The following is a 19,391-nucleotide window of genomic DNA, read 5'->3' on the forward strand; positions in this document are numbered from 1 at the left end:
GATCCCCACAAATAACAATAAACAACACATTTGCTTCACAATTTGTATTTATTTGGTAATGAATAATATAAATGAGATACGAAGACAAACCAATAAAGTGCTTTTGGTAAATGTAGGTGTGTCAAGAAATCACTTGATGCCACTTGAACAGGCCGACCCTGAAAGAATAATGGTGATACAGTAAGGTAAAGTTAGTTTTACACAGACTTAGCAAGGTCTTTAGAGAATGAATGCCAACACCCTCATTTTATATCTAATTTATAATCCTCCCCAGACACATGAATGGGTCAAATGGGTAGTGATTGAAATAATCATTGGGATGCTTATTTACTTAACTATAATAACAGTTCTGCAATACGTACATATCAGGTCCACGCTGCTCAATTTCCTGGTACGCCTTTTTCTGTCAACACAAGATTTGCAGATGTTGAAACTTGGTCAATTAGCAATTTTGCACCAAACGACTATTTTTGTATAAGAGTTTGGTGGGGCGTAACCATAGATAAAGGGGCGTAACGTATCTCACAAACTGTCTTCTTGAGCATGTGTTGTCAGAGTTGAGTTTCAAGAAAAAGACAAACTTGAATGATCCCCAATGGGAAAATTACAGTTTACTATGTACAGTAAGCTAATTGTGGTGTAAAAAAATATTAAATACATGACCTCATTGACAATACCATACTCTAGTATTGACTGGTTTAATTTACAATTGACTTACCTAATTACCGAACATGGACCCCACGCGAGATACTATTTTAGCTAACTTATACCGACTACATTAATTAAATACGCACAAAACGAGCATTTTAACACTGGAATATAACAATGCAATATTTAATTTGCACCAGCCGAAGATTCCTTCACCTCACTTCTTCATCTTGAAATATTCTTCTTCTGGTTCACTCATAACTTCGATTATGTGCGCATTACTGCCACCTATTGGTTGATATCAAAGGCACTGGGGGGGGGGGAGGCGGTGGGTGTACAGGTGAAAAGGGTGGATGTAGTACATTTTTATTTTGTGACAATACTCTTTCTTTGATTTGCAAGGCAGACTGGAAAGGCACATCCATGCACCTTTTTCCCAGAATTATATATTTAAAACTGAAGTCTCCCAGGTTGAGAACTACTTCATATAGATTTTTCTTGATGAATTAGATTCCCAATTTCAATCTTTGAATTGCCCTTTGTTTTCACAATGTGAACTGAACTAGAATTGTCGTAACAACCCAGTTTTGCCCAAATAATATAACCTAAAACAGATTTTATGGTTTGAAATCACTAACAGTATAAAAAAATATATATAGGAGTTATGGAAACAAATAAGCACTGTTCTACAATGCAATTAAAGGGTTGCGGTATAATGTATTAATAAAAAGGCAAGAGGCAGATATGGGTCTCTGGTTCTTTCTTTTTTTTATCTGTGGTAATTGTAACACAAAACCAATCATCAGCTATGCGTGTGTGACAGATCTGGATCACCTTGTTAGTTGCATTACTTCAGCCATTAATTTAATGTTATACTCCCATGCTCCAACCATGAGATGTCTTGATGGAGGTTTTCTAATTTCTGCCACTTTGACATCAAAAAACAACTTCCGAACCCCTTTCTCCACTCTCTTCTAGTGAGACACATAATTGAACAAGTCTTATAGGTCTCAATTGTTTTTCCCATGTATGGTGTTTTTTAATGTTCAGTAAGCATGTGACTGATCAAACAGAAAACCGCACAGAGAAACGTGAACCTTCGCTAATCTTGCCATGTTCCAACTATTATGAGCACAGTGCTGTGTGTGTTCATAATGCATTAATGTGTATTCAATTTACGATTGCCTTTAGGGATCAAACCCAGGACTGCCTCTACTCTGACACAATTTAGCCTAGCCTTGGTTAATAATTAACAATTTGCAGCACTAAAAATCACACAATATTAGCACTCACAATGATTACAAATACTTGTCAAAATAAATATCAAAAGATACATGTTCTTTTTATCTACTGTAAGCACAAATGATTACATTAAAATTACAGGCATTTCTTTTTGGAAAAAAACTCAAAGGGGGGAAAGAATAATAGAAAATAGAATAAAATGGAAGAACAAAAGTTTGGAGGGCACAAAAACATTTCATAGAGCCCTGTATGGAAAATGAAGTAGAGAAACCCTCCAGTCCATGTGGACTACCTTGCTCAGTCCTTTCTGTCCATAACAGGTGAACAAGTGTGAGAACTGTTTTTAATATCCATCAGAGGCGACGTGCTCTGTCCATTCTCCTTCGGTTTGCAAACATCTGCTCAATGTTTATTATTCCAGCTGGCCTCTGCCTGCTAAGGGCGGGGGAATCTACTTTCAGGCCATTGTTCTGCCTTTAGAGGAGGGAGGCGACCTGTTCCTTGCAGGAGAGAAACCCCAGGGGTCCGAGAGAGTAGAGTCATCTGTTTCTCTCGGCCCCGCAGCTGTGTGCATATTAGAGGGTGGGGGAAAGCCAAAAAGCTTGGCCTAGCAATTGATGGAAGCACAGTCTGCTTTGGCTTTCCCCGCCGAGCTGATGATCCTCATGAGGCAGTGTCCGAACTCCTCCAGGATCATCCGCTCTGCTTCCACCTGAGGCTGATGAGTCTGTTCCGCCTTTTTGGCCTGTTCCAGCAGACACTCGCACGTTGCTTCAAGAACCTCCTTTGTTACAAACGTAAATGGCAGCCTAAGAGAAAAGAAGGACAGGGTCTTGGTTAGAAAATAAATTACCCTTCTCTTGGGGTTTGAAAGGGCATTTTAATTCTTATAACGCTTGAATTTTACAACAGTTTTTTCCCCTTTCAATGCCTATTGTTTGAATTTGGTATTCTGCACATTTGCAGACCCTTTTATTATTAGTATTATACTATTTAGAGAATTAGCTTGCAGTGGTTGCTGCATAAGATTGTTTCCAACTTGTGTGATCCAAAACATTTCCAATAAAGATACAATTCAATAATTGTTTAATCCACCATGTTTATTAAATGATACGTTTAATAATATTCATATGTTTAGCTTTTCCTAAATAACATTTTTGCTGCAGTCAAAAACAAACTTTACCTCTTAAAGTTAGGCAGTCACTGGTGGACTAGTCATTAAACAAACTTGATTTAATAAAAAAAAGCAAAAGACTCATTCATCTTTCAATTCATCCCTTAATTCATAAATACATTTTTTCCCAAAGTATGTCAGCAGACAGTAGAAGCTTTGTGTGTACAATAATGAAATGTATCGATGCAAATTATTACTACCAAAGTGCCCCTGTACATTATTATTGTTGTAGAGAAAAAGTGTTTACAGTACCTCCCGCTTCCACTTGACATGACAGGAGTGGTCCGCATGAGCAGGTCTGAGATCTGTGACGACAGCTTGGTCTTGGCAGCAGTTTGCTGCTGAACCCTCATATCTGCGGCGTCGGCCAGGTGCATCAGCGTCTTCCTCTCCGGGCTCTCCTCAAAGTTCTTGCAGCCGATGCACTTACAAATGGACGAACACATGATCTTCGCCTTTGAGGTAAGACAAAGGAAAGAATACAAATCAGGTCAGGTGGTGACAAACTGGGTTAAACAATTATGATGAATCATCTATTTTCTTGAGTCATATTCAAGCACTTTTACATTTTTCAGCCCCTGACATCTGTATGTAAATTAAATAGTTACAATATATCAATTATTTTACTGCATTACATTGAAATTGCAGCAATTATGAGTCCAAGCGGGATGAACACAGTTGTCATTAATACATTTGATTACGGTCTCTGTCTAATTAGTGTCACAGCCATTCTTGTGAGTCAGCATGAACAATACCAGGGCCAACCTAAATGGAATAGGGCCATCATTAATGTTATTAATTACACCTGTGACTGCAAAAGTAAAAATAGCAGCTGTGAAAAGGGCCTTCTGTGCTTTAAACAATATGTTTTGTGATGATTACACTTTGAAGCAGTTTCATGCATTTGATTAAAAATGCAAGCAATTATCAAACCTTGAAAGAGTTTATAAGGATTTCTAGAAACAGAATTATAAAAACAGGTCCTGAAAAGAGGGAGGGAAAGCCCACCTCGTAGCACTCGCAGTAGTTCTTCAGGCAGCCCGAGCGTTTGCAGTTGCAGCCTTTGCTGTGTCGGCGGTCCGACTCCCCCTCCTTGCCTTTACCTATTTTAGGTTTGAAGGCTTCTGGGTTCCGGTCCAGACACGTCTGCGAAAAGACATTAAATCTTTAATTCATCTGTATGACATAAAAGCAGCTCAGCCCAAAAACAAATCTCAAAAATATCTGCTTTACTTTTATAGCTTTGAGACGTTCCGTTTCATGTTCCAGATTATTGAAGCAGTTATTGCAGTTACAATTACTGCAGAACTCTCCATTTGCAAAGCAGTCACAGTATCTAGAGGGAGAAAAGCAAAGCTCTGGATGAACAAAACAGGAGGGGACTGACATTTTTGCCAGTAGTTTATTATTTACCGATGATTTAGTACAATTACAAACAGTTACAAAGTCTCAACATTAAAAACAGGTCTAAATCCCAGTGATACTTACAGTTTGAGACACTGTGACTTGGTGCAGTTGCATGGTTTCCTCGGTCTTGAGGTCGTTTCTGCTGCTGACAATCTGTAAGCCAGTGAATAACATTACCTTTATATTAAAGCACATCAAACCGATCATTCTTAGAAAGAGAAAAGATATTCGATTTTATTTTCTAATAGTATACACATTTATTTTATTTGTAGCGGTAGATAAAGGGGTAAAGAGGGGAATGGTATGCAACAAAAGTCCCCAGTACACTATATTGCCCCATACGTAGCATTTCTATAGCCATTTTGCTAAAAAAAAACATTTTTAGTCAATGACATTTTGTTTACTACCACAGGAAAAATAGATCCTTTAATAATAAACAATTTAAAAAAACAAGTCTTCTGTCACAATAGAGATTAAAGAGGCCATATTAAAATAATCAAGTTAGCTTTTTGGCTAATACAAACTATTTAAACTACATATCTTTAGTAGGCAAGATATTTTACCCAGAGTCCTAATAATTGTTTTGGTCCACATTACAGTTTTCACAATTTTTGAAAGAAAAAAAACAGGTTTAAAAACCATCATGTAGTTGTGCTGTCCCACATCTAACCCTTACCCATTGAGGGGCAGTCTGGCCTGAGTCTGGATACCGGTGTTCGTGGTGAAAGCAGAGCTGCTGGCGAGGGTCACAAATGGGCTCTGCTGGAGCTACAGGAGAGGCAGATCACACAGAAAATACTCAGAACATGCACATCAAAGATAAGTCAGTCAAAAAGAAAAACCTCACACCCAAAACACCACTGACCTGTGTGACGTATTGTGCTGGGACGACCGCATATCCCATGTTCCCTCCTCCTGGAGCTGGGGCCAGAACGGTACCTGGGGGGAGGTTGGTGAAGTTGGGCTGGATCTGGGGTAGAGGAGTTGCAGGCATGATGAGGCGTTGCTGGGTCTGAGTGGTGGTTACTACAGCTGCTGATGTTAGGGACTTAGGGGCCATCTATAAAGGAAAACAAACCATGAATGCATCGCAGGAGACATTATACAAGAAAACACTGCTTGAATAAAGATTAAAAAAAGGCATTTACAGAATCGCTGCGCTACCTGTTTGATGGACTGTGCCGGGACGATTGGGACCGACATCCTGACGGGTCCTGTGCTGACCATCATAGGTTTAGCTGTGGGACATTAAGAAACATGAGTTGAAACAGAAGAGCTTCAACAGTGTCATCTACGTTTGTTACCAGGATAAACCCTACACATGCAGTCCATCCCTGTGAATGAAAACAGGTGAGGTGTGTGAATGAAAACAAGGATCAATATTGTGGAATCGCAAGAATTTCCCAGCTCACTAACTCGTAACATTTCAGGTAAAACGCATGTACGGCTGAGTTGTTAATAAAGAAGTACAATCGTGACCGTCTTATGAAAGACTTCTTTTCATAAAGCGATCAAACTAAGCACAAGACTCAGCTGATGACATCCAGGAAGAGTTTAAAATGAACGCCAATGCTTTCATGACAATTCTCTGGCAAGTTCTTGATTAACTCCAGTTTGTGAATATAAAAACCGACGTTGGAGGAGCCTGTGACCTACGTTTTTCATTTCCATATCTACACTGTAGCTAATGTGCTAATGACAATAAAGCCTTGAAACTTGAGACGTCCGCCACATAAATCCAGACTTTCCCCATCTTCTTCTGTGGCTTTGAGAAGGGTTTCAATTGTTTTGTTTATGTTAAGAAGTGTTGCATTTCCACCATCTGTTTAAATGTCTCTTGACTCATACATTACTGAATGTAGTGTTTTTGTGAATAGTGAAAAAAACAAGCCGTGTATGAAAGGTTATCCCAGTAATTTCCCGGGAACCATGTGTGAAAGAGTGTCAAAGTTACCGGTCTGTAGAGAGCTGGTGCTGGGACCGCTGGGCTGTCCCGAGCTGCTCGCTGTAGTGGCTGTGACCAGGCGGACGTAGTGGAACCTGCTACCTGGAACCTGGATCTGCTGCACATTTGGCTGGGTGGCCAGTGGGATGATGGTCTTGAACTGGGAGCCGCCAACTCCGCCCACGGTCACAGTTTGCCCTGGTTTAAGACCCTGAAAATATTCAGAAATCAGAGATTTAGGTTTAAATGACAGACATGTAAATCAACAATATTGTGAGTCAAGTTAAATGTAAGAATATTTTCACTTAATTAAAAGGCTTGGAGAACCAGTAAGTCAGAAAGAACCTGGGTCCTTTATACCAAATTCTGTCAAACTATTGAAAGCTAACGCAGACATTTGTAATGAAAGAAGGAAGTGGACTGTGTCCTTAACACATTGGAGTTAGAATAGAATGAAACTTTGGAGAAGTTATATTGCCCATAATACCAACTGCTCTGTAAATAGAAACAAAGGCACATCCTTAAATCATTAGCCATCTTTGCCAGAAGTGAAAGAAATAAAACCTTTTTTACCCCAACACATTGCATTTGTATCACAGTCAATTGAAAGGCAAACAAAGCAACAGATGGACAACACACAGGTGTGGTGGAAGGCTCAAGCGGGAAATCTTCAACAACAATTAATCAGCATATTTTTTCACCTTCATATTTCTTTATGCTGCTTTACTTTGCAAGCAGTAGTATTACATGTATTAGCCATAGGGTACAACGCCACACTATTTAATACTAAACCACAATGTAAATGCCCCGCTTATAATCAAGTTACAGGTTTACTGCTGTTGGGGCAAGTTGTTAATAAGTTGTTTAACAGAAGCCGTTAATACAATCATAAATAATTTGAACATGTCAAATATACTTGGGATCCAGCATCGAAGTGAGGATTTGCTGCTGTTTTGTGATGGTAAACAGATTTTTGAAAACATTCAGTTATTTCTGACCTTTTCTAGACCAAATCACGAGTTTTGTTTTAAAGAAAATAATTGACTGATTAATTGATGATACAAATATATTTGCAGTTCTACTTCCAGCACATCATGGAACAAGGTGTTTTAATGTGCGTCAACTGTCCCATTGACACACATTTGTAATGCGACACTCGTCACATTCATTCGGAGGTTAACCTGACCTACTGTGTTGTCTTTGCTAAAAGAGAGATGACTGTGGCGTGAGCAATGCTGCAGAAGTTGTCAAACACGTCTTTCCTTGTCATCCGTTTCAATATCAGGTCAGGCGAGCCAATACTTGAAACGACAATAGACAGTGAAGAGCTCGGATCTTACCTGTGTGGTTTGGCTCGTGGTCACTTTGATTGGAGACCCCGGTGTAGACTGTTGGACTGTGAGGATCTGCTGTCCAAGTGCTACATTGACGGGCAGCGTCATTGACTTGTGAGAGGCGTTGGAGGTCGGAGAAGCCACAGAAACCACAGTCACCTGGCAGGGACAAACAAAGAGGGCACAGCACAATCAGTCCAAATACTATCCTGATAAACCACTTGATATACATATCAATATAAAACACCTACTTTCTTTTGTGTTGTTGTAATGCATGAAGCTGGAAGTTACTGCCAATATAGGTCTCAAACAATTCAAAAATAATGTCTGCATATTTGAGCAGAAACTGAATGAAAAGACTACTCAAATGTAGCCTTAAGAGTAAGAGACCTTTGTCAGAGTGGATATTTTGACTTGGCAAACACAGGTGTAAACAATAACATGAATGATTGCTGTTTTCCATGTGAGTGTGTGCAGGGCTCTGGTGCATACTGGCTGATGACAGGATGTCTTAAAGAGAATATCGTTAAGATTATTCACGACACCTGTGCTTTCTCTGCTCCAAGGAAAATGTTAGTCCTCTTAAAAGGGACAGATCTGGTGTGTGTTCTCCAGGGTTGGAGGTATCAGCTGCACAGATGACTGCATTTTCTCAAATTAATGGAGCAAGAGGCCACTCGGCTCGAGGTGCTCAAAGCGCCAAATCAATACATTTGAAAATCTTACGAGCTCCATGGTTATTTAAGATAATCCACAGACTTTGTTTCAGCAGTTTCATGTAGGAACTATTGCCTTTGGTCATTTTTCTTTAACTTTCTAAGTTCCTATATGAAACAGTTTACAGCAAAGTAGATTATCATGATAATTAGGACATCATTCCTTGAAAGAGACATTGCCATTGAGTGTTCACATGTATTGTTTTGGCACTTTGAGCACCACAACTGTAGTTAACTTAATGGTAAGACAAAAATGATACATTATTGATTTTAGGGGTGAACTGTCCTAGGTGAGAAAAAAAAGGTGTGGTCGCTTGGCAACATGAAATCAGAATTGATTGTATTTCCAGGCATCTGCAGTGTGTCACAACTTAACTGAACTGGAAAACCTTTACAAAATAACAGGAAAAAAAAAAGAGTGGGAAAAATCCTTCATTCAAAAAAGATAAGGATGAATGTAGAATGTACCTTGCTGGGAGATTTAAGGGGTGAAATGGCAATCTTTTTGCCAGTTATGCTCTGTAGTGTTGTAGTGTTGTGGGGCTCAGAGAGAGTAATAGTCCTTGAGGGCATCCCTAGGGAACTCTGCGTCAAGACCCGTCCTTTAATCAAAAAGCACAAGATTTGAGAAAACATGGCTTCATTACAGCACAACTAAAAAGGTGTATCACTGATAATATGTTTACAACACACAACGATAATACAAATAAAGTACCTGCGATAACAGGAGTAACTGATGTCTGAGGACTTAGACCTTTGCTGTTAACAGTTTTTGTGATGATAAACTTGATTGGTGCAGCCGAGGACACTGGTGTTTTCTTAGCAATCTGTGGAAATATTCAGAATCATTTCCATTATATTCCCATTCAAAAATGTATCTCAACAATTCCTGACTTCAAGTGCATACTTGATACATCAATGGTAAGTTAGAAACGTATCATTGTTAGCAGCCATAACTGGTGGTTAAACAGTAAAACAACCCAACTGCCTGAAAATGCATATTCCTCAAATACCCCATCCTTTATTCCTATGATACTAGCAAACACAGGTGTGAACTTGTGCCATCACAAAACATACATATACAATTGGAGATATCTATAGTAATAACTCATAATGCTGTTTCTCTCTGAAAGGTTTAATACGTCAACTTCTTTAAACTCAAAGGTTCATACTCAGGTTTATAACAAATGAGAATCATTGCTTTATTTTAATAATTGGAAAAATTGATTGTACTGCTATTCTTTACCATGTGTAGAGCTTTGAGCATGTATGCATCAAACTCATCTAATTCAATATGTTGTTCTCTCTTTAAATCTTCAAGTCATGCCAAAATAAAAAAAATGTTAACAAAAAGGTTGTTTTTGATACCAAACTGACTGACAGGTCTCTTTGTGCCAGCATTAGACAAAGAAGCAGGTAAGTCAAGCAAATAAATATATCTGTCCAGGGTCCCCAATAAGTTGTCATCGCATTATAATGGTTCATCCTTTTCTCTCATCTGTTCTCCAATTACCAAACTATGTTTGGAGTAAACAGGGCAGGCGCAACAACAGTTGTTTTTTATTTTATTTAGTCAGCTTTGACTTTCAAAGCCCACTTTAACATCTACTTGGACAGGCCAATGGATTCAAAGCACTGCAGTTGAACAAAGCCAGTCATTTATTTGTTACAATGTTAATTAAGGTTAAATAACAGTTTGTTAACAGTTTCTTATGTATTTTCCGTAAAATCTTAAGGTAATTATATTTAATTAGACACTGATATGGAGCACATTATGTCTGGGCAATTCATTGGTGAAATAATAAACATTCTTATGTTTAAATATGGCACTATAACACAATGTTACCTGTACGGTCTTCAGCTGCTGGGCCTGTAATGTGGTCAGCTGGTTTCCAGGACTCCCAAGTATTGGCTTCAGCTCCGTCCTGCCACCAATAGTCACCACTTTAAACTGTGGAGCTTGGGATTTCAGGTCTCCTGAAGTCTGTGAAAGGCCAGGCTTGCTGCCTGTGTGGGGTAACTGCAAAACTATAGGTTGCCCTGACTTTCCTATTGCTGTGACCAAAAGCTTTTGTCCCTCCTGCTTGATGATCTGGGGTGGACCACCCGCAGACTTTGCTGCTTCTGATGCCACCTTGTTGAGAATGATCTGATGGCTTGCAGCAGAGATAGTAAACGGAGCTGTGAGCTTCTGTAATCCACTTGTAGAGAAAGTAGTCCCAGTCAAACTATCTGTGGTTTTGGTGGTGGCTATGGAAGTAGCCATGGCTGGTTTAAAGGTAAGAAGGGATGGCGATGAACTGGACATTGACATGGGGAGCTGACTTCCGGAGCTGATGATGAATGTGGAGTTTGAGACGGTGGACGTGGTGAGAGCCTGAGTGTGTCCGGTTGAAGCTGCAATTGAACACAGGCTCACATTTTCTGAAGCCATGGGTGTATCCGTTTCCATTGGGACCGGTGCGTCATCGCTTGCTGACTGGACCGTGGTGCCGCCGCCGGGTTGGGAGTGAGGGATTTCCTCTATGGCCTCAGTATCCATGATCTCATCAGGAAGGAGGCTGTTGAGCTCTGGTGACACCACATCCATGCTTGCAAAGTCTCAGCTCTCTGTTAATCCAGAAAGAATAATACAATAACACATAAACAATGCAACTATTTTTCCTTGTGTCAAATGTGTCAAAGAAATTCACATTTTGGAGGTTTAAACATTTTTCATCTTTTTAATGCAATTATTTTAATCTGATTTAGGGGAAGTATTACTTTTTAGAAAAAGGCTTTGGAGGGATAAAACATTAAATAAAATGTAACACAGGTATGAATTTACTGCACTAACATACACTGTGGTGCCTGGTGTACACACCCTATGACAGACAATATTTGTATTACTTTGCAAAAAGTTAATTCATTTAATTTGCAATAAACAAGAGTTCTGATTTTAAAATACATATTATTCATTTATATTGCATTTGTCAACATAATTAATAACTCATATAGATAAGGATTTTTGTCATATGCAGTAGCTACATGATAGTTATGATAATTACAATCTTAAATCCCAGTTCAACAATGCAACATAAATATATATATATATATCAAACTTTTTTGTAACAATAAAACAAATAGTGCAAGAAGAAACTGAAATGAAATAGTGCAAGATTAAGTTGCAAGATACATACATTAATGGATAATGATACTGTCTGTTTGCGACAGGAGTTGCAATAAAAAATAAACAAACAGTTAAAGCTAACGAGTTAGCCTTATTCACAGTTAGAAAAATACCCAATGTGGTACTTTAATGCAGGTATATTTCAGTAATCACGTGAGTGTTAATGAATGGAGAGGTGTACATGAGTCACGTCTGAGTTCCTCTCATGTTTGACACAGCCTGACAGCTGATGCTGGGTTAGCATTAGGCCGCAGCGATCATCTTTGTCCTGCTGCTCTCTACTCAACATTAATCCACCGAAACACCGCACATATGAACCCTACCCTCCCCACACACTCACTGCTAAATGCCCTCATTGTTTCCGCGTCTCCCGGAGGAAAGTCACCAAAAGAAAACAGTGCTGATCTGCACTCGTTTGAGTAAAACACCAGAAGTGTTTCCCAGTTGGGGGAAAGAGTGAGAAAAAGCGACAAGCTGTTTGCTGGCTGCGTTACTATTTCAGGCCGGGGTTGGATTTCGAAAGATCCGCCATTTTTACCTCGTCATCAACTCTGTTAGCTCTCCGGCTAATACATAGGTATTTAGGATTAAGGAATTTGTTTAATATTTTTTACTTGAAGCTAAAACATGAAAAAGAACAGCTAGTACACATGAAATCCGATCACAATATTTGCTAGTAACTGTGGTCTACTAGCAAGTAAACTATTCTGGCAGACTCTGACAACGTAAACAATGCTAGCATTCAATAATTCATCCTGTCACTTAAAACGTCCGTCTGGATTAAATCATTTTAGGTCAGACAATTCACGTAATGAAATTGCAACAATATATTTAACTGTAGGCATGTGTGGCCTGTGCTTTTAAGGTGCTATGAATAAACTTAACCTGTTTAGCCAGTTATAAATTAACAATTTTAGTCTTATTTTTCACCAGGTCAATACATAAAAGATCCGTTTCTAAATAAGAAAAACAACAATGCGAGGTTTTCAGCTAAGTAAAATGTAAAACGCTCAAAGCAAAAGGTAATAACTCTTTGTACTCTTGTAATGTTTTTGACAGCATGCACAAGAAGACCAGTTGTTGTGCATTAGCTGCTTTACCAAGACATAACTACTCAAAATACGCTTCTCACTGTTCAGCTAAGTTAGCTTTTACTTTCCATTTGTAGACGCACTAACTTAGCATATTTGCACTATAGTCAATATATTGTTTGTTGATACAAACCAAACTTTGTGTCCGCACACACAACACTGTAAGGGACCAGTTTCAGGGAATATCCTGGCCCCTGTGCCCTTTATTTGTGTGTAAGCATCGCTATCATCTTCATCATCAGCCTCATAGAGCCAGCCCAGCGGGCAGGACAACTGTATTAGCAAACTTGCTGAGCTTGCTAACCCAAGCTAGCTAGCACAACAATATATCTCAACATTGAACACACTCTTAAAGTTTGCGGCTTTCTGCTGGATGTAGTGTCGCAAACTCTAGAAACGAACAACACATAGGCACCTTACCCGATATGTTTACACTGAGCAACGTTTCCAGATAAAACGAGGAAAGGAAAAGGCGATTGTTCAAAATACCGCGCCGAGCGCCATTCCTCCCTGACATTTCACAAGTGGACCACGCCCTCCGCGTACTACGTCACTGTTACGTAATTCTTAAAGGTGCAGAAACACTACCAACAACCCTAATAACATTCAGTCTTTATAACTTCAACTTTGCAAGTCAAAAAGATAGATAAATAAAGAATTGTCCATACATATACCAAAAATGTAAACAAAGCAAAAAGTTTAATGTATGGCTCTTTTATTAAACTAAGGTAGCCTGTTTTTTTAAACTCATACTTATATATATATATAAATATATATATATATAGAACAACACTTTTACTTTGGTTACACCTGGAGTATCATTCACAAACTGCCCTGAAGCATACAAAGTAATTAAAACTAGCTGCACCTTTACCAGCTTTGATAAAAACATTAATGCATCAATAATTATAAACACATACAATATATTTTTCTGAAATGGGTCAATTTGCATAATGAGTATTTTAACTGTTGGTACGTTCAGTATATTTTGATTGCAGGACTTTTAATACTACTACTACTACTACTACCTCTTTATTTAAGTACAAGATTTGAGTACTTCTCCCACCTCTGGCAACAAAGTACGTTTTAAATTAACGTACTCCGACCTCTGCAGAGAGCTTTGTGACAGGTACCTTTCTGAGCCAGAGCAGCCAGCAGCCTCTGTTGGCGGTTGTCTGTCTGCTGGAGGACCGAGTCGACCGACCCTCACACCGGAAGACTAGCCCCGCTCTTGGCAGAGGAAGCCGGTGTTGTTGACACTTCTGCAGGCGACAATGGCGACCGACGTGAGGCAGGAGCTTGCACAGCTGATTAATTCAACTGGATCTCACAAAGATCTTGCTGCCAAGTATGTAACACTATATTTAAGACTTCCTTATACATGCTATTTAAAATTTGAGAAAGTAAGTGCTACATTAAATGTTAGCTAGCAATGAGATAGATGTGATAGCTAAGCTTGCGTTAGCCTCCTAGCTACGTTAGCCATACATTTAGCTAGCCCGGTAAACGTTGGTTGTTTATAACTCCCTGTCAAACACTTTATTTTACAGATTATCCTTTAAATTGTAACACCACGGTTGGGCGATATTAAAGTGGCCAGTTTACTGCTCACGTTAATGTTACATTAATGTTACATTTCATAATATTAGCATTAGCACTGTTTACTAGCTACACAGTTAACTTGTGCTGGGCACAACATAGCTTTCTAGATTCAAAGGTTTTTTTGTCATATGCACATTAGCAACAGTGTAGTTATAGCAATGAAAATCTTAAGTCCCAGGTCCTCCAACAATGCAATATAATGATTGTATATAACACAAAAAGCCAAAGAAGTAAACTACGTATGTCAAATAATTAACACTAAGCTTTATGTTGCAGAGGATGTTGCAAGTCACATTGCAAAATGCAAGAGTCTATACACTGTAGCATACATGTAAAATAGAATAAGATAAAGAAGAACAGAATGTGGAATTAAATGCTGTAGAGTGGAATAAAAACTGCTTATTTTTGTTTTATGTTAATCTCCATTATTAAATCCTAGCCTTGTGATTTTCCATGTATCAGTTTCATGGACCTCCAAAACCCAGGGGCGTAGTTTCTAACCTGTAAATCTTTTTCTAGATATCGACAAATTCTAGAGAAGGCCATTCAGTTTACAGATGCTGAGCAACTGGAATCCTTGAAGGCCTTTGTTGAAGCAAGTATGCTGTACCCATTTTCTTTAACGCATCAGAATTTTACCACAAACTTATTTGTATGTGAACAGGAGGACATCTTACCTCAGTATTTATACATTTCTTTTACAGTGGTCAATGAAAATGTCAGTCTTGTCATCTCGAGACAACTGCTCACCGATTTCTGCACACATTTGCCCAACCTGCCCGACGTCACAGCTAAAGCAGTGTATCACTTCACCTTGGAAAAGATTCAGCCAAGGGTCATCTCTTTTGAGGAACAAGTAAATACCCTCACACACTCTAATATATTAGGCCAATAAACATCAGTATTCTTAATCAAATGCATAATGTTCTTCTTTATGTCCTCAGGTAGCCTCAATCAGACAGCACTTAGCAACCATTTATGAAAAGGAGGGAGACTGGAGAAATGCTGCCCAGGTTTTAGTTGGTATTCCCTTGGAAACAGGACAGAAGTAAGTAAGCTAATAGCAGATTTATTTTCTGACAATGTTTGTAGTATTCCCATGTCTTACCATACCTTTTGATTTCCTTCCTTAGGCAATACAATGTTGACTATAAGTTGGATACGTACCTGAAAATTGCCCGTCTCTACTTGGAGGACGATGATCCAGTGCAGGCAGAGGCTTACATCAACAGAGCCTCATTGCTTCAGAACGAGTCCTCTAATGAACAGCTACAGATACACTATAAGGTACACAGCTTGTCTATGCTTAACTGTAACTTTTGCAATTGAATAAATAGTTCTTAATAAAACCTTTTAGGGACTTTGCAGTAAACTGTTTATGTAGTGCCTTGGATCACTTTTTAATGCTGTTTAAATGTGTAGGTGTGCTATGCCAGAGTGCTAGACTTCAGGAGGAAGTTCATTGAAGCTGCACAAAGATACAACGAGCTGTCGTATAAGTCAATTGTCCATGAGACTGAACGTCTGGAGGCACTTAAACATGCGCTAAACTGCACCATACTGGCCTCTGCAGGTACTACCATCATTATTGTGCTTAGGTTTACATTTTCATAGACAATGTTAATGACAAACTTCTTGTACGATGCCAAAAATATTGTCATGTTTTTTTTTTTTCAGGCCAGCAGCGTTCCCGAATGTTGGCCACTCTTTTTAAAGATGAGCGCTGTCAACAGCTGGCTGCCTACGGTATTCTGGAGAAGATGTACCTGGACCGTATTATCAGAGGAAACCAGCTGCAGGAGTTTGCTGCCATGCTGATGCCTCACCAGAAAGCCACCACAGCAGATGGTGAGTGGAGAAGATTTGTTATAAGACAAGTTGGGTCAGTGAATTGGCAAAATGTTAATAATTCAACCCTCTCTTCTACAAATATATCAGGCTATAGCTGATATATTTGCTGCTTAAGCCATGTGAGCCGTGCCTGTTTATTAAAGCTACAGTACTTTAACAAATGTAAAGTATAATTTAGAGGCAGAATGAGTATGAATGTTTAAGCTCATTCAAAAAGAACCCCATGTGGTTTTGCAGAGATCTTGGCAAACTTCACCAAACAGCCTAAACAAACTGCAATGGTTAAATCCAAGTGCAGCACCCACTATACAGCAACATGTGTGTGTAGCCACTCTTGGGGTGCATTGCTGGGCGTGATTGGGCAATGCTTCAAAGCTGTTGTTTTATTTTATTTCTGGCTTGTACATGCTGAATGTGTCTCATACAAGGAATGAGGGAACCTGACCCTGGTCTGTGAATGCACTTTATGTTGTGTGTTGTCTCACTTGCAGGTTCCAGCATCCTTGACAGAGCAGTGATTGAACACAACCTCCTGTCTGCGAGCAAACTCTACAACAACATCACGTTTGAAGAACTAGGAGCATTGTTGGAAATTCCCCCAGCAAAGGTTAGACATTTCTTAAATTACACATAAACAAGTTTACTGTATGTAAATGGACATTAATACTTAATTCTATTCTCAATCTGACTCTTTGCATGGAGCACAGAATTATTAATGATAATCTGTTTCAGTTGCATTAACATAATCAGCATCTATATATATGTGTGTGGATGCATTCAAGCACAAGAAAGAAAAAAAGGCTCAAAGCAATAAATCTTTCCAGTCCTCTTCATCAAAAGTGATGAATTATAGCAATCCAATTATTCAGCTATGCAGGGACATTTGTACGATTTAAAGAAGATAAATGTTATTTATGTATTAAATGTGTGTAGCTGTTCATTTGCCATTATGTATGTTGAGATGCTTTTCTTCCTTTGTTTGTCATTAGGCTGAGAAAATTGCTTCCCAGATGATCACTGAAGGTCGCATGAATGGCTTCATCGACCAGATAGATAGCATTGTACACTTTGAGAGTGAGTTGAAAGTCAATTGTTTTTTACATTTGATAAAGGACAGAATTTGCCAGCTTTTGGATCAAAGTTCAGTATTTATCTTTTTCAAATTAACATTACAGTTATGATCAATACACAAATGTATTCCATTGCAAACACACAACTCAATTATGGAATCATTAGATTTCATTATTTAGTTTATTTTGACCAAACTGTCAAGAGTCTCAACCACACTTACAGAAATATTCTGGGCTCCACAGTAGTTACATATATATTTAGAGTGAAACAAGGCTCTCCTATCTCAGGTTTTGGTTTTTCTACTATTTGTAGGCACACACATCAGAAAGATATGAAAATAAATGACACATCCATTTTGGAGACAGGGTAAAACAATTAATTGAACACCTTCAATACTTTGAAGACTACTGCTGCAAATATAGCATTTGGACAATGAAAGCAAAACAGAGATTAAGGTACCTGAGGGGCTCTGACAAAAACATCTTGGTGTTATATTCACTTCTGATGGAAGTGCCCTGACCTTATTGATAAATGTTCAAACACTTTGGTACAATAATAAACCAAAGGCTAATAATGATAAGGCCCCAGTTAACTTAAAGAATAAACGTAACAATCTAACAAAAATAACGTTAAAATGATCAAACTAACCAACTAATCTATTTGCGTCCAGTAGGGGGCACCCTCTTCATACAGGAATGATAAGAAAACAGCACAAACTTTGTTTTTGAAGGAGGAAGTGCTTTGATAGAATACCACATAGAATTTGAATATGAAAATGTGTGGATCACAGGTCATAAAATGCAAATGTATTTGATGCTCTTTCTACCTTTCATGTTATGTCTAATAGCCCGGGAAGCCCTCCCTACCTGGGACAAACAGATCCAGTCTCTGTGCTTCCAAGTCAACAACCTCCTAGAAAAGATCCGCGCTGCTGCTCCAGAGTGGGCTGCTCAGGCCCTGGAATCCCAGATGACCCAGTAAACACCCCAACCCTCCGAAAAAATCTAACATCATCCCAGTAATGGAAGCATCCAAGGAGAATCCCTGGTATCACCATCACTAAATATTCAGACAACACTGTTTTATTACTTTTGCCAAAAAGGAAAATAGTCCAATATTTCTCACTCAGATCTGTGTCTGGCATTGATGTATTCAGGGGAGTTGTATATTGTTACCTTTAGGTGTGACTTAATAATATTGACATGGCATGTTAGAAATGTGGATGTGATCGGCCAGATAGTGGACATAGAATTAGGCAAATGACTCTGGGGACATCTGGTCTGTTTACGCTTTTGTGCTCCAACACTTGCTCCTGTTTTTTACTTGACATAACAACACAGCAACACATGTTATTCTTGATTTATTGGCTTCATGTAAAAACTTCTCGGTCCACAAAGAAAATTAAATTCAAAGAGTAAAGCAATTGTTTAGCGTCATGGTCGTGTCATTCAAGTTTAATTTCTGCTTCACTAACGATTCATTAAACTATTTTGCCATTTAAGTCCGAATCCATACCGCATGGTCTCAAATGAGTTTTTCAGTGGCTTTAATCGGCAAAGTCCTCTTTGGCTACCAGTTATTATGTTCTTTCTTTATAAATAAGTTCCCTGAAAACCCACATGTGTAGCCACTCCCTAATGAACCGTTTCCATTTCACAAAGCAAGATATATTTTTGTATATAAAGTCATCAAAAAGTCATCAAACTGGCACAACAAAATGTTTCACAGCTGTTTTTTATGTTCAGGATACGATAATAAATCCTACAACACATTGTTATATAGTCCCATTTTGCTATTGCTATAAAAAACTATTTGGAGGATGAGTTCAGGAGTCTCACAGCCTATATGTGTGTGTTTGCTCACTAAAAAAATGTCTGCTGTGAAAAACAGCCTGTACTTTTATTATGATTTAACAGGTTGTCAAATGTTAAATCTACACACTGGGTGCTCAGTGGCGTCACCTGTCAAATGTAGCTGTAGCTAAAAAAAAGTGAATTGTCAGTAGCTAACTTAATGATAATTAAAGCTCAATCATGCCATCTTTTTTAAAACGATTTCAAAATAAAATATTCTGACATGGCTTTATTTTATTTATTTTTTAAAGTGGACCTATCATGATATATTTGAATAATATAGTTTAG

The 19,391-nt window shown here is 38.5% G+C and overlaps 2 protein-coding genes and 1 long non-coding RNA gene across 4 annotated transcripts; 1 reads left to right on the forward strand and 2 right to left on the reverse strand.

Moving 5' to 3' along the window:
• Positions 1–30: 30 nt before the first annotated feature.
• LOC104960876 (uncharacterized) lies at positions 31–876 on the reverse strand. Its single transcript, XR_800028.1, has 2 exons — positions 719–876; positions 31–403 (listed from the first exon to the last, which is right to left on the reverse strand). It is a non-coding gene; the product is annotated as an uncharacterized lncRNA (long non-coding RNA).
• A 472-nt stretch (positions 877–1,348) lies between these two features.
• Positions 1,349–13,963, reverse strand: lin54 (lin-54 DREAM MuvB core complex component). 2 transcript variants are annotated; one of them, XM_010789056.1, is made up of 14 exons: positions 13,860–13,963; positions 10,313–11,076; positions 9,182–9,293; positions 8,935–9,068; positions 7,757–7,909; positions 6,426–6,627; positions 5,636–5,709; positions 5,337–5,531; positions 5,148–5,239; positions 4,553–4,624; positions 4,298–4,400; positions 4,073–4,210; positions 3,317–3,519; positions 1,349–2,699 (listed from the first exon to the last, which is right to left on the reverse strand). In XM_010789056.1, exons 2-14 carry the CDS (start codon positions 11,054–11,056, stop codon positions 2,498–2,500), a joined length of 2,424 nt encoding a protein of 807 aa, XP_010787358.1. In that variant the 5' UTR covers positions 11,057–11,076; positions 13,860–13,963; the 3' UTR covers positions 1,349–2,497. The 2 variants fall into 2 exon arrangements, with proteins under 2 accessions (XP_010787358.1, XP_010787357.1); XM_010789055.1 differs by lacking the exon at positions 13,860–13,963 and adding an exon at positions 13,147–13,253 and having other exon boundaries at positions 1,350–2,699.
• Positions 13,915–18,751, forward strand: cops4 (COP9 constitutive photomorphogenic homolog subunit 4 (Arabidopsis)). Its single transcript, XM_010789054.1, has 10 exons — positions 13,915–14,074; positions 14,848–14,927; positions 15,033–15,184; positions 15,273–15,376; positions 15,462–15,615; positions 15,751–15,901; positions 16,006–16,176; positions 16,671–16,786; positions 17,169–17,253; positions 18,098–18,751. Exons 1-10 carry the CDS (start codon positions 14,001–14,003, stop codon positions 18,229–18,231), a joined length of 1,221 nt encoding a protein of 406 aa, XP_010787356.1. The 5' UTR covers positions 13,915–14,000; the 3' UTR covers positions 18,232–18,751.
• Positions 18,752–19,391: the final 640 nt, after the last annotated feature.

The sequence above is a fragment of the Notothenia coriiceps genome, unplaced genomic scaffold (assembly GCF_000735185.1).
Source record: "Notothenia coriiceps isolate Sejong01 unplaced genomic scaffold, NC01 NC01_scaffold00032480, whole genome shotgun sequence".
In the NCBI taxonomy this organism is placed as follows: Eukaryota; Metazoa; Chordata; class Actinopteri; order Perciformes; family Nototheniidae; genus Notothenia; species Notothenia coriiceps.

Coding starts and splice junctions, on each gene's coding strand:
- lin54 (XM_010789056.1), bottom strand. CDS start 11,056: ATGGATGTGGTGTCACCAGAGCTCAACAGCCTCCTTCCTGATGAGATC. Junction 9,294..10,312: donor AGCAGCTGAAGACCGTACAG/GTAACATTGTGT, acceptor ATATTTCCACAG/ATTGCTAAGAAAACACCAGT. Junction 6,628..7,756: donor CCACGAGCCAAACCACACAG/GTAAGATCCGAG, acceptor GAATATTTTCAG/GGTCTTAAACCAGGGCAAAC.
- cops4 (XM_010789054.1), top strand. CDS start 14,001: ATGGCGACCGACGTGAGGCAGGAGCTTGCACAGCTGATTAATTCAACT. Junction 15,185..15,272: donor TCATCTCTTTTGAGGAACAA/GTAAATACCCTC, acceptor TTATGTCCTCAG/GTAGCCTCAATCAGACAGCA. Junction 17,254..18,097: donor TAGCATTGTACACTTTGAGA/GTGAGTTGAAAG, acceptor TATGTCTAATAG/CCCGGGAAGCCCTCCCTACC.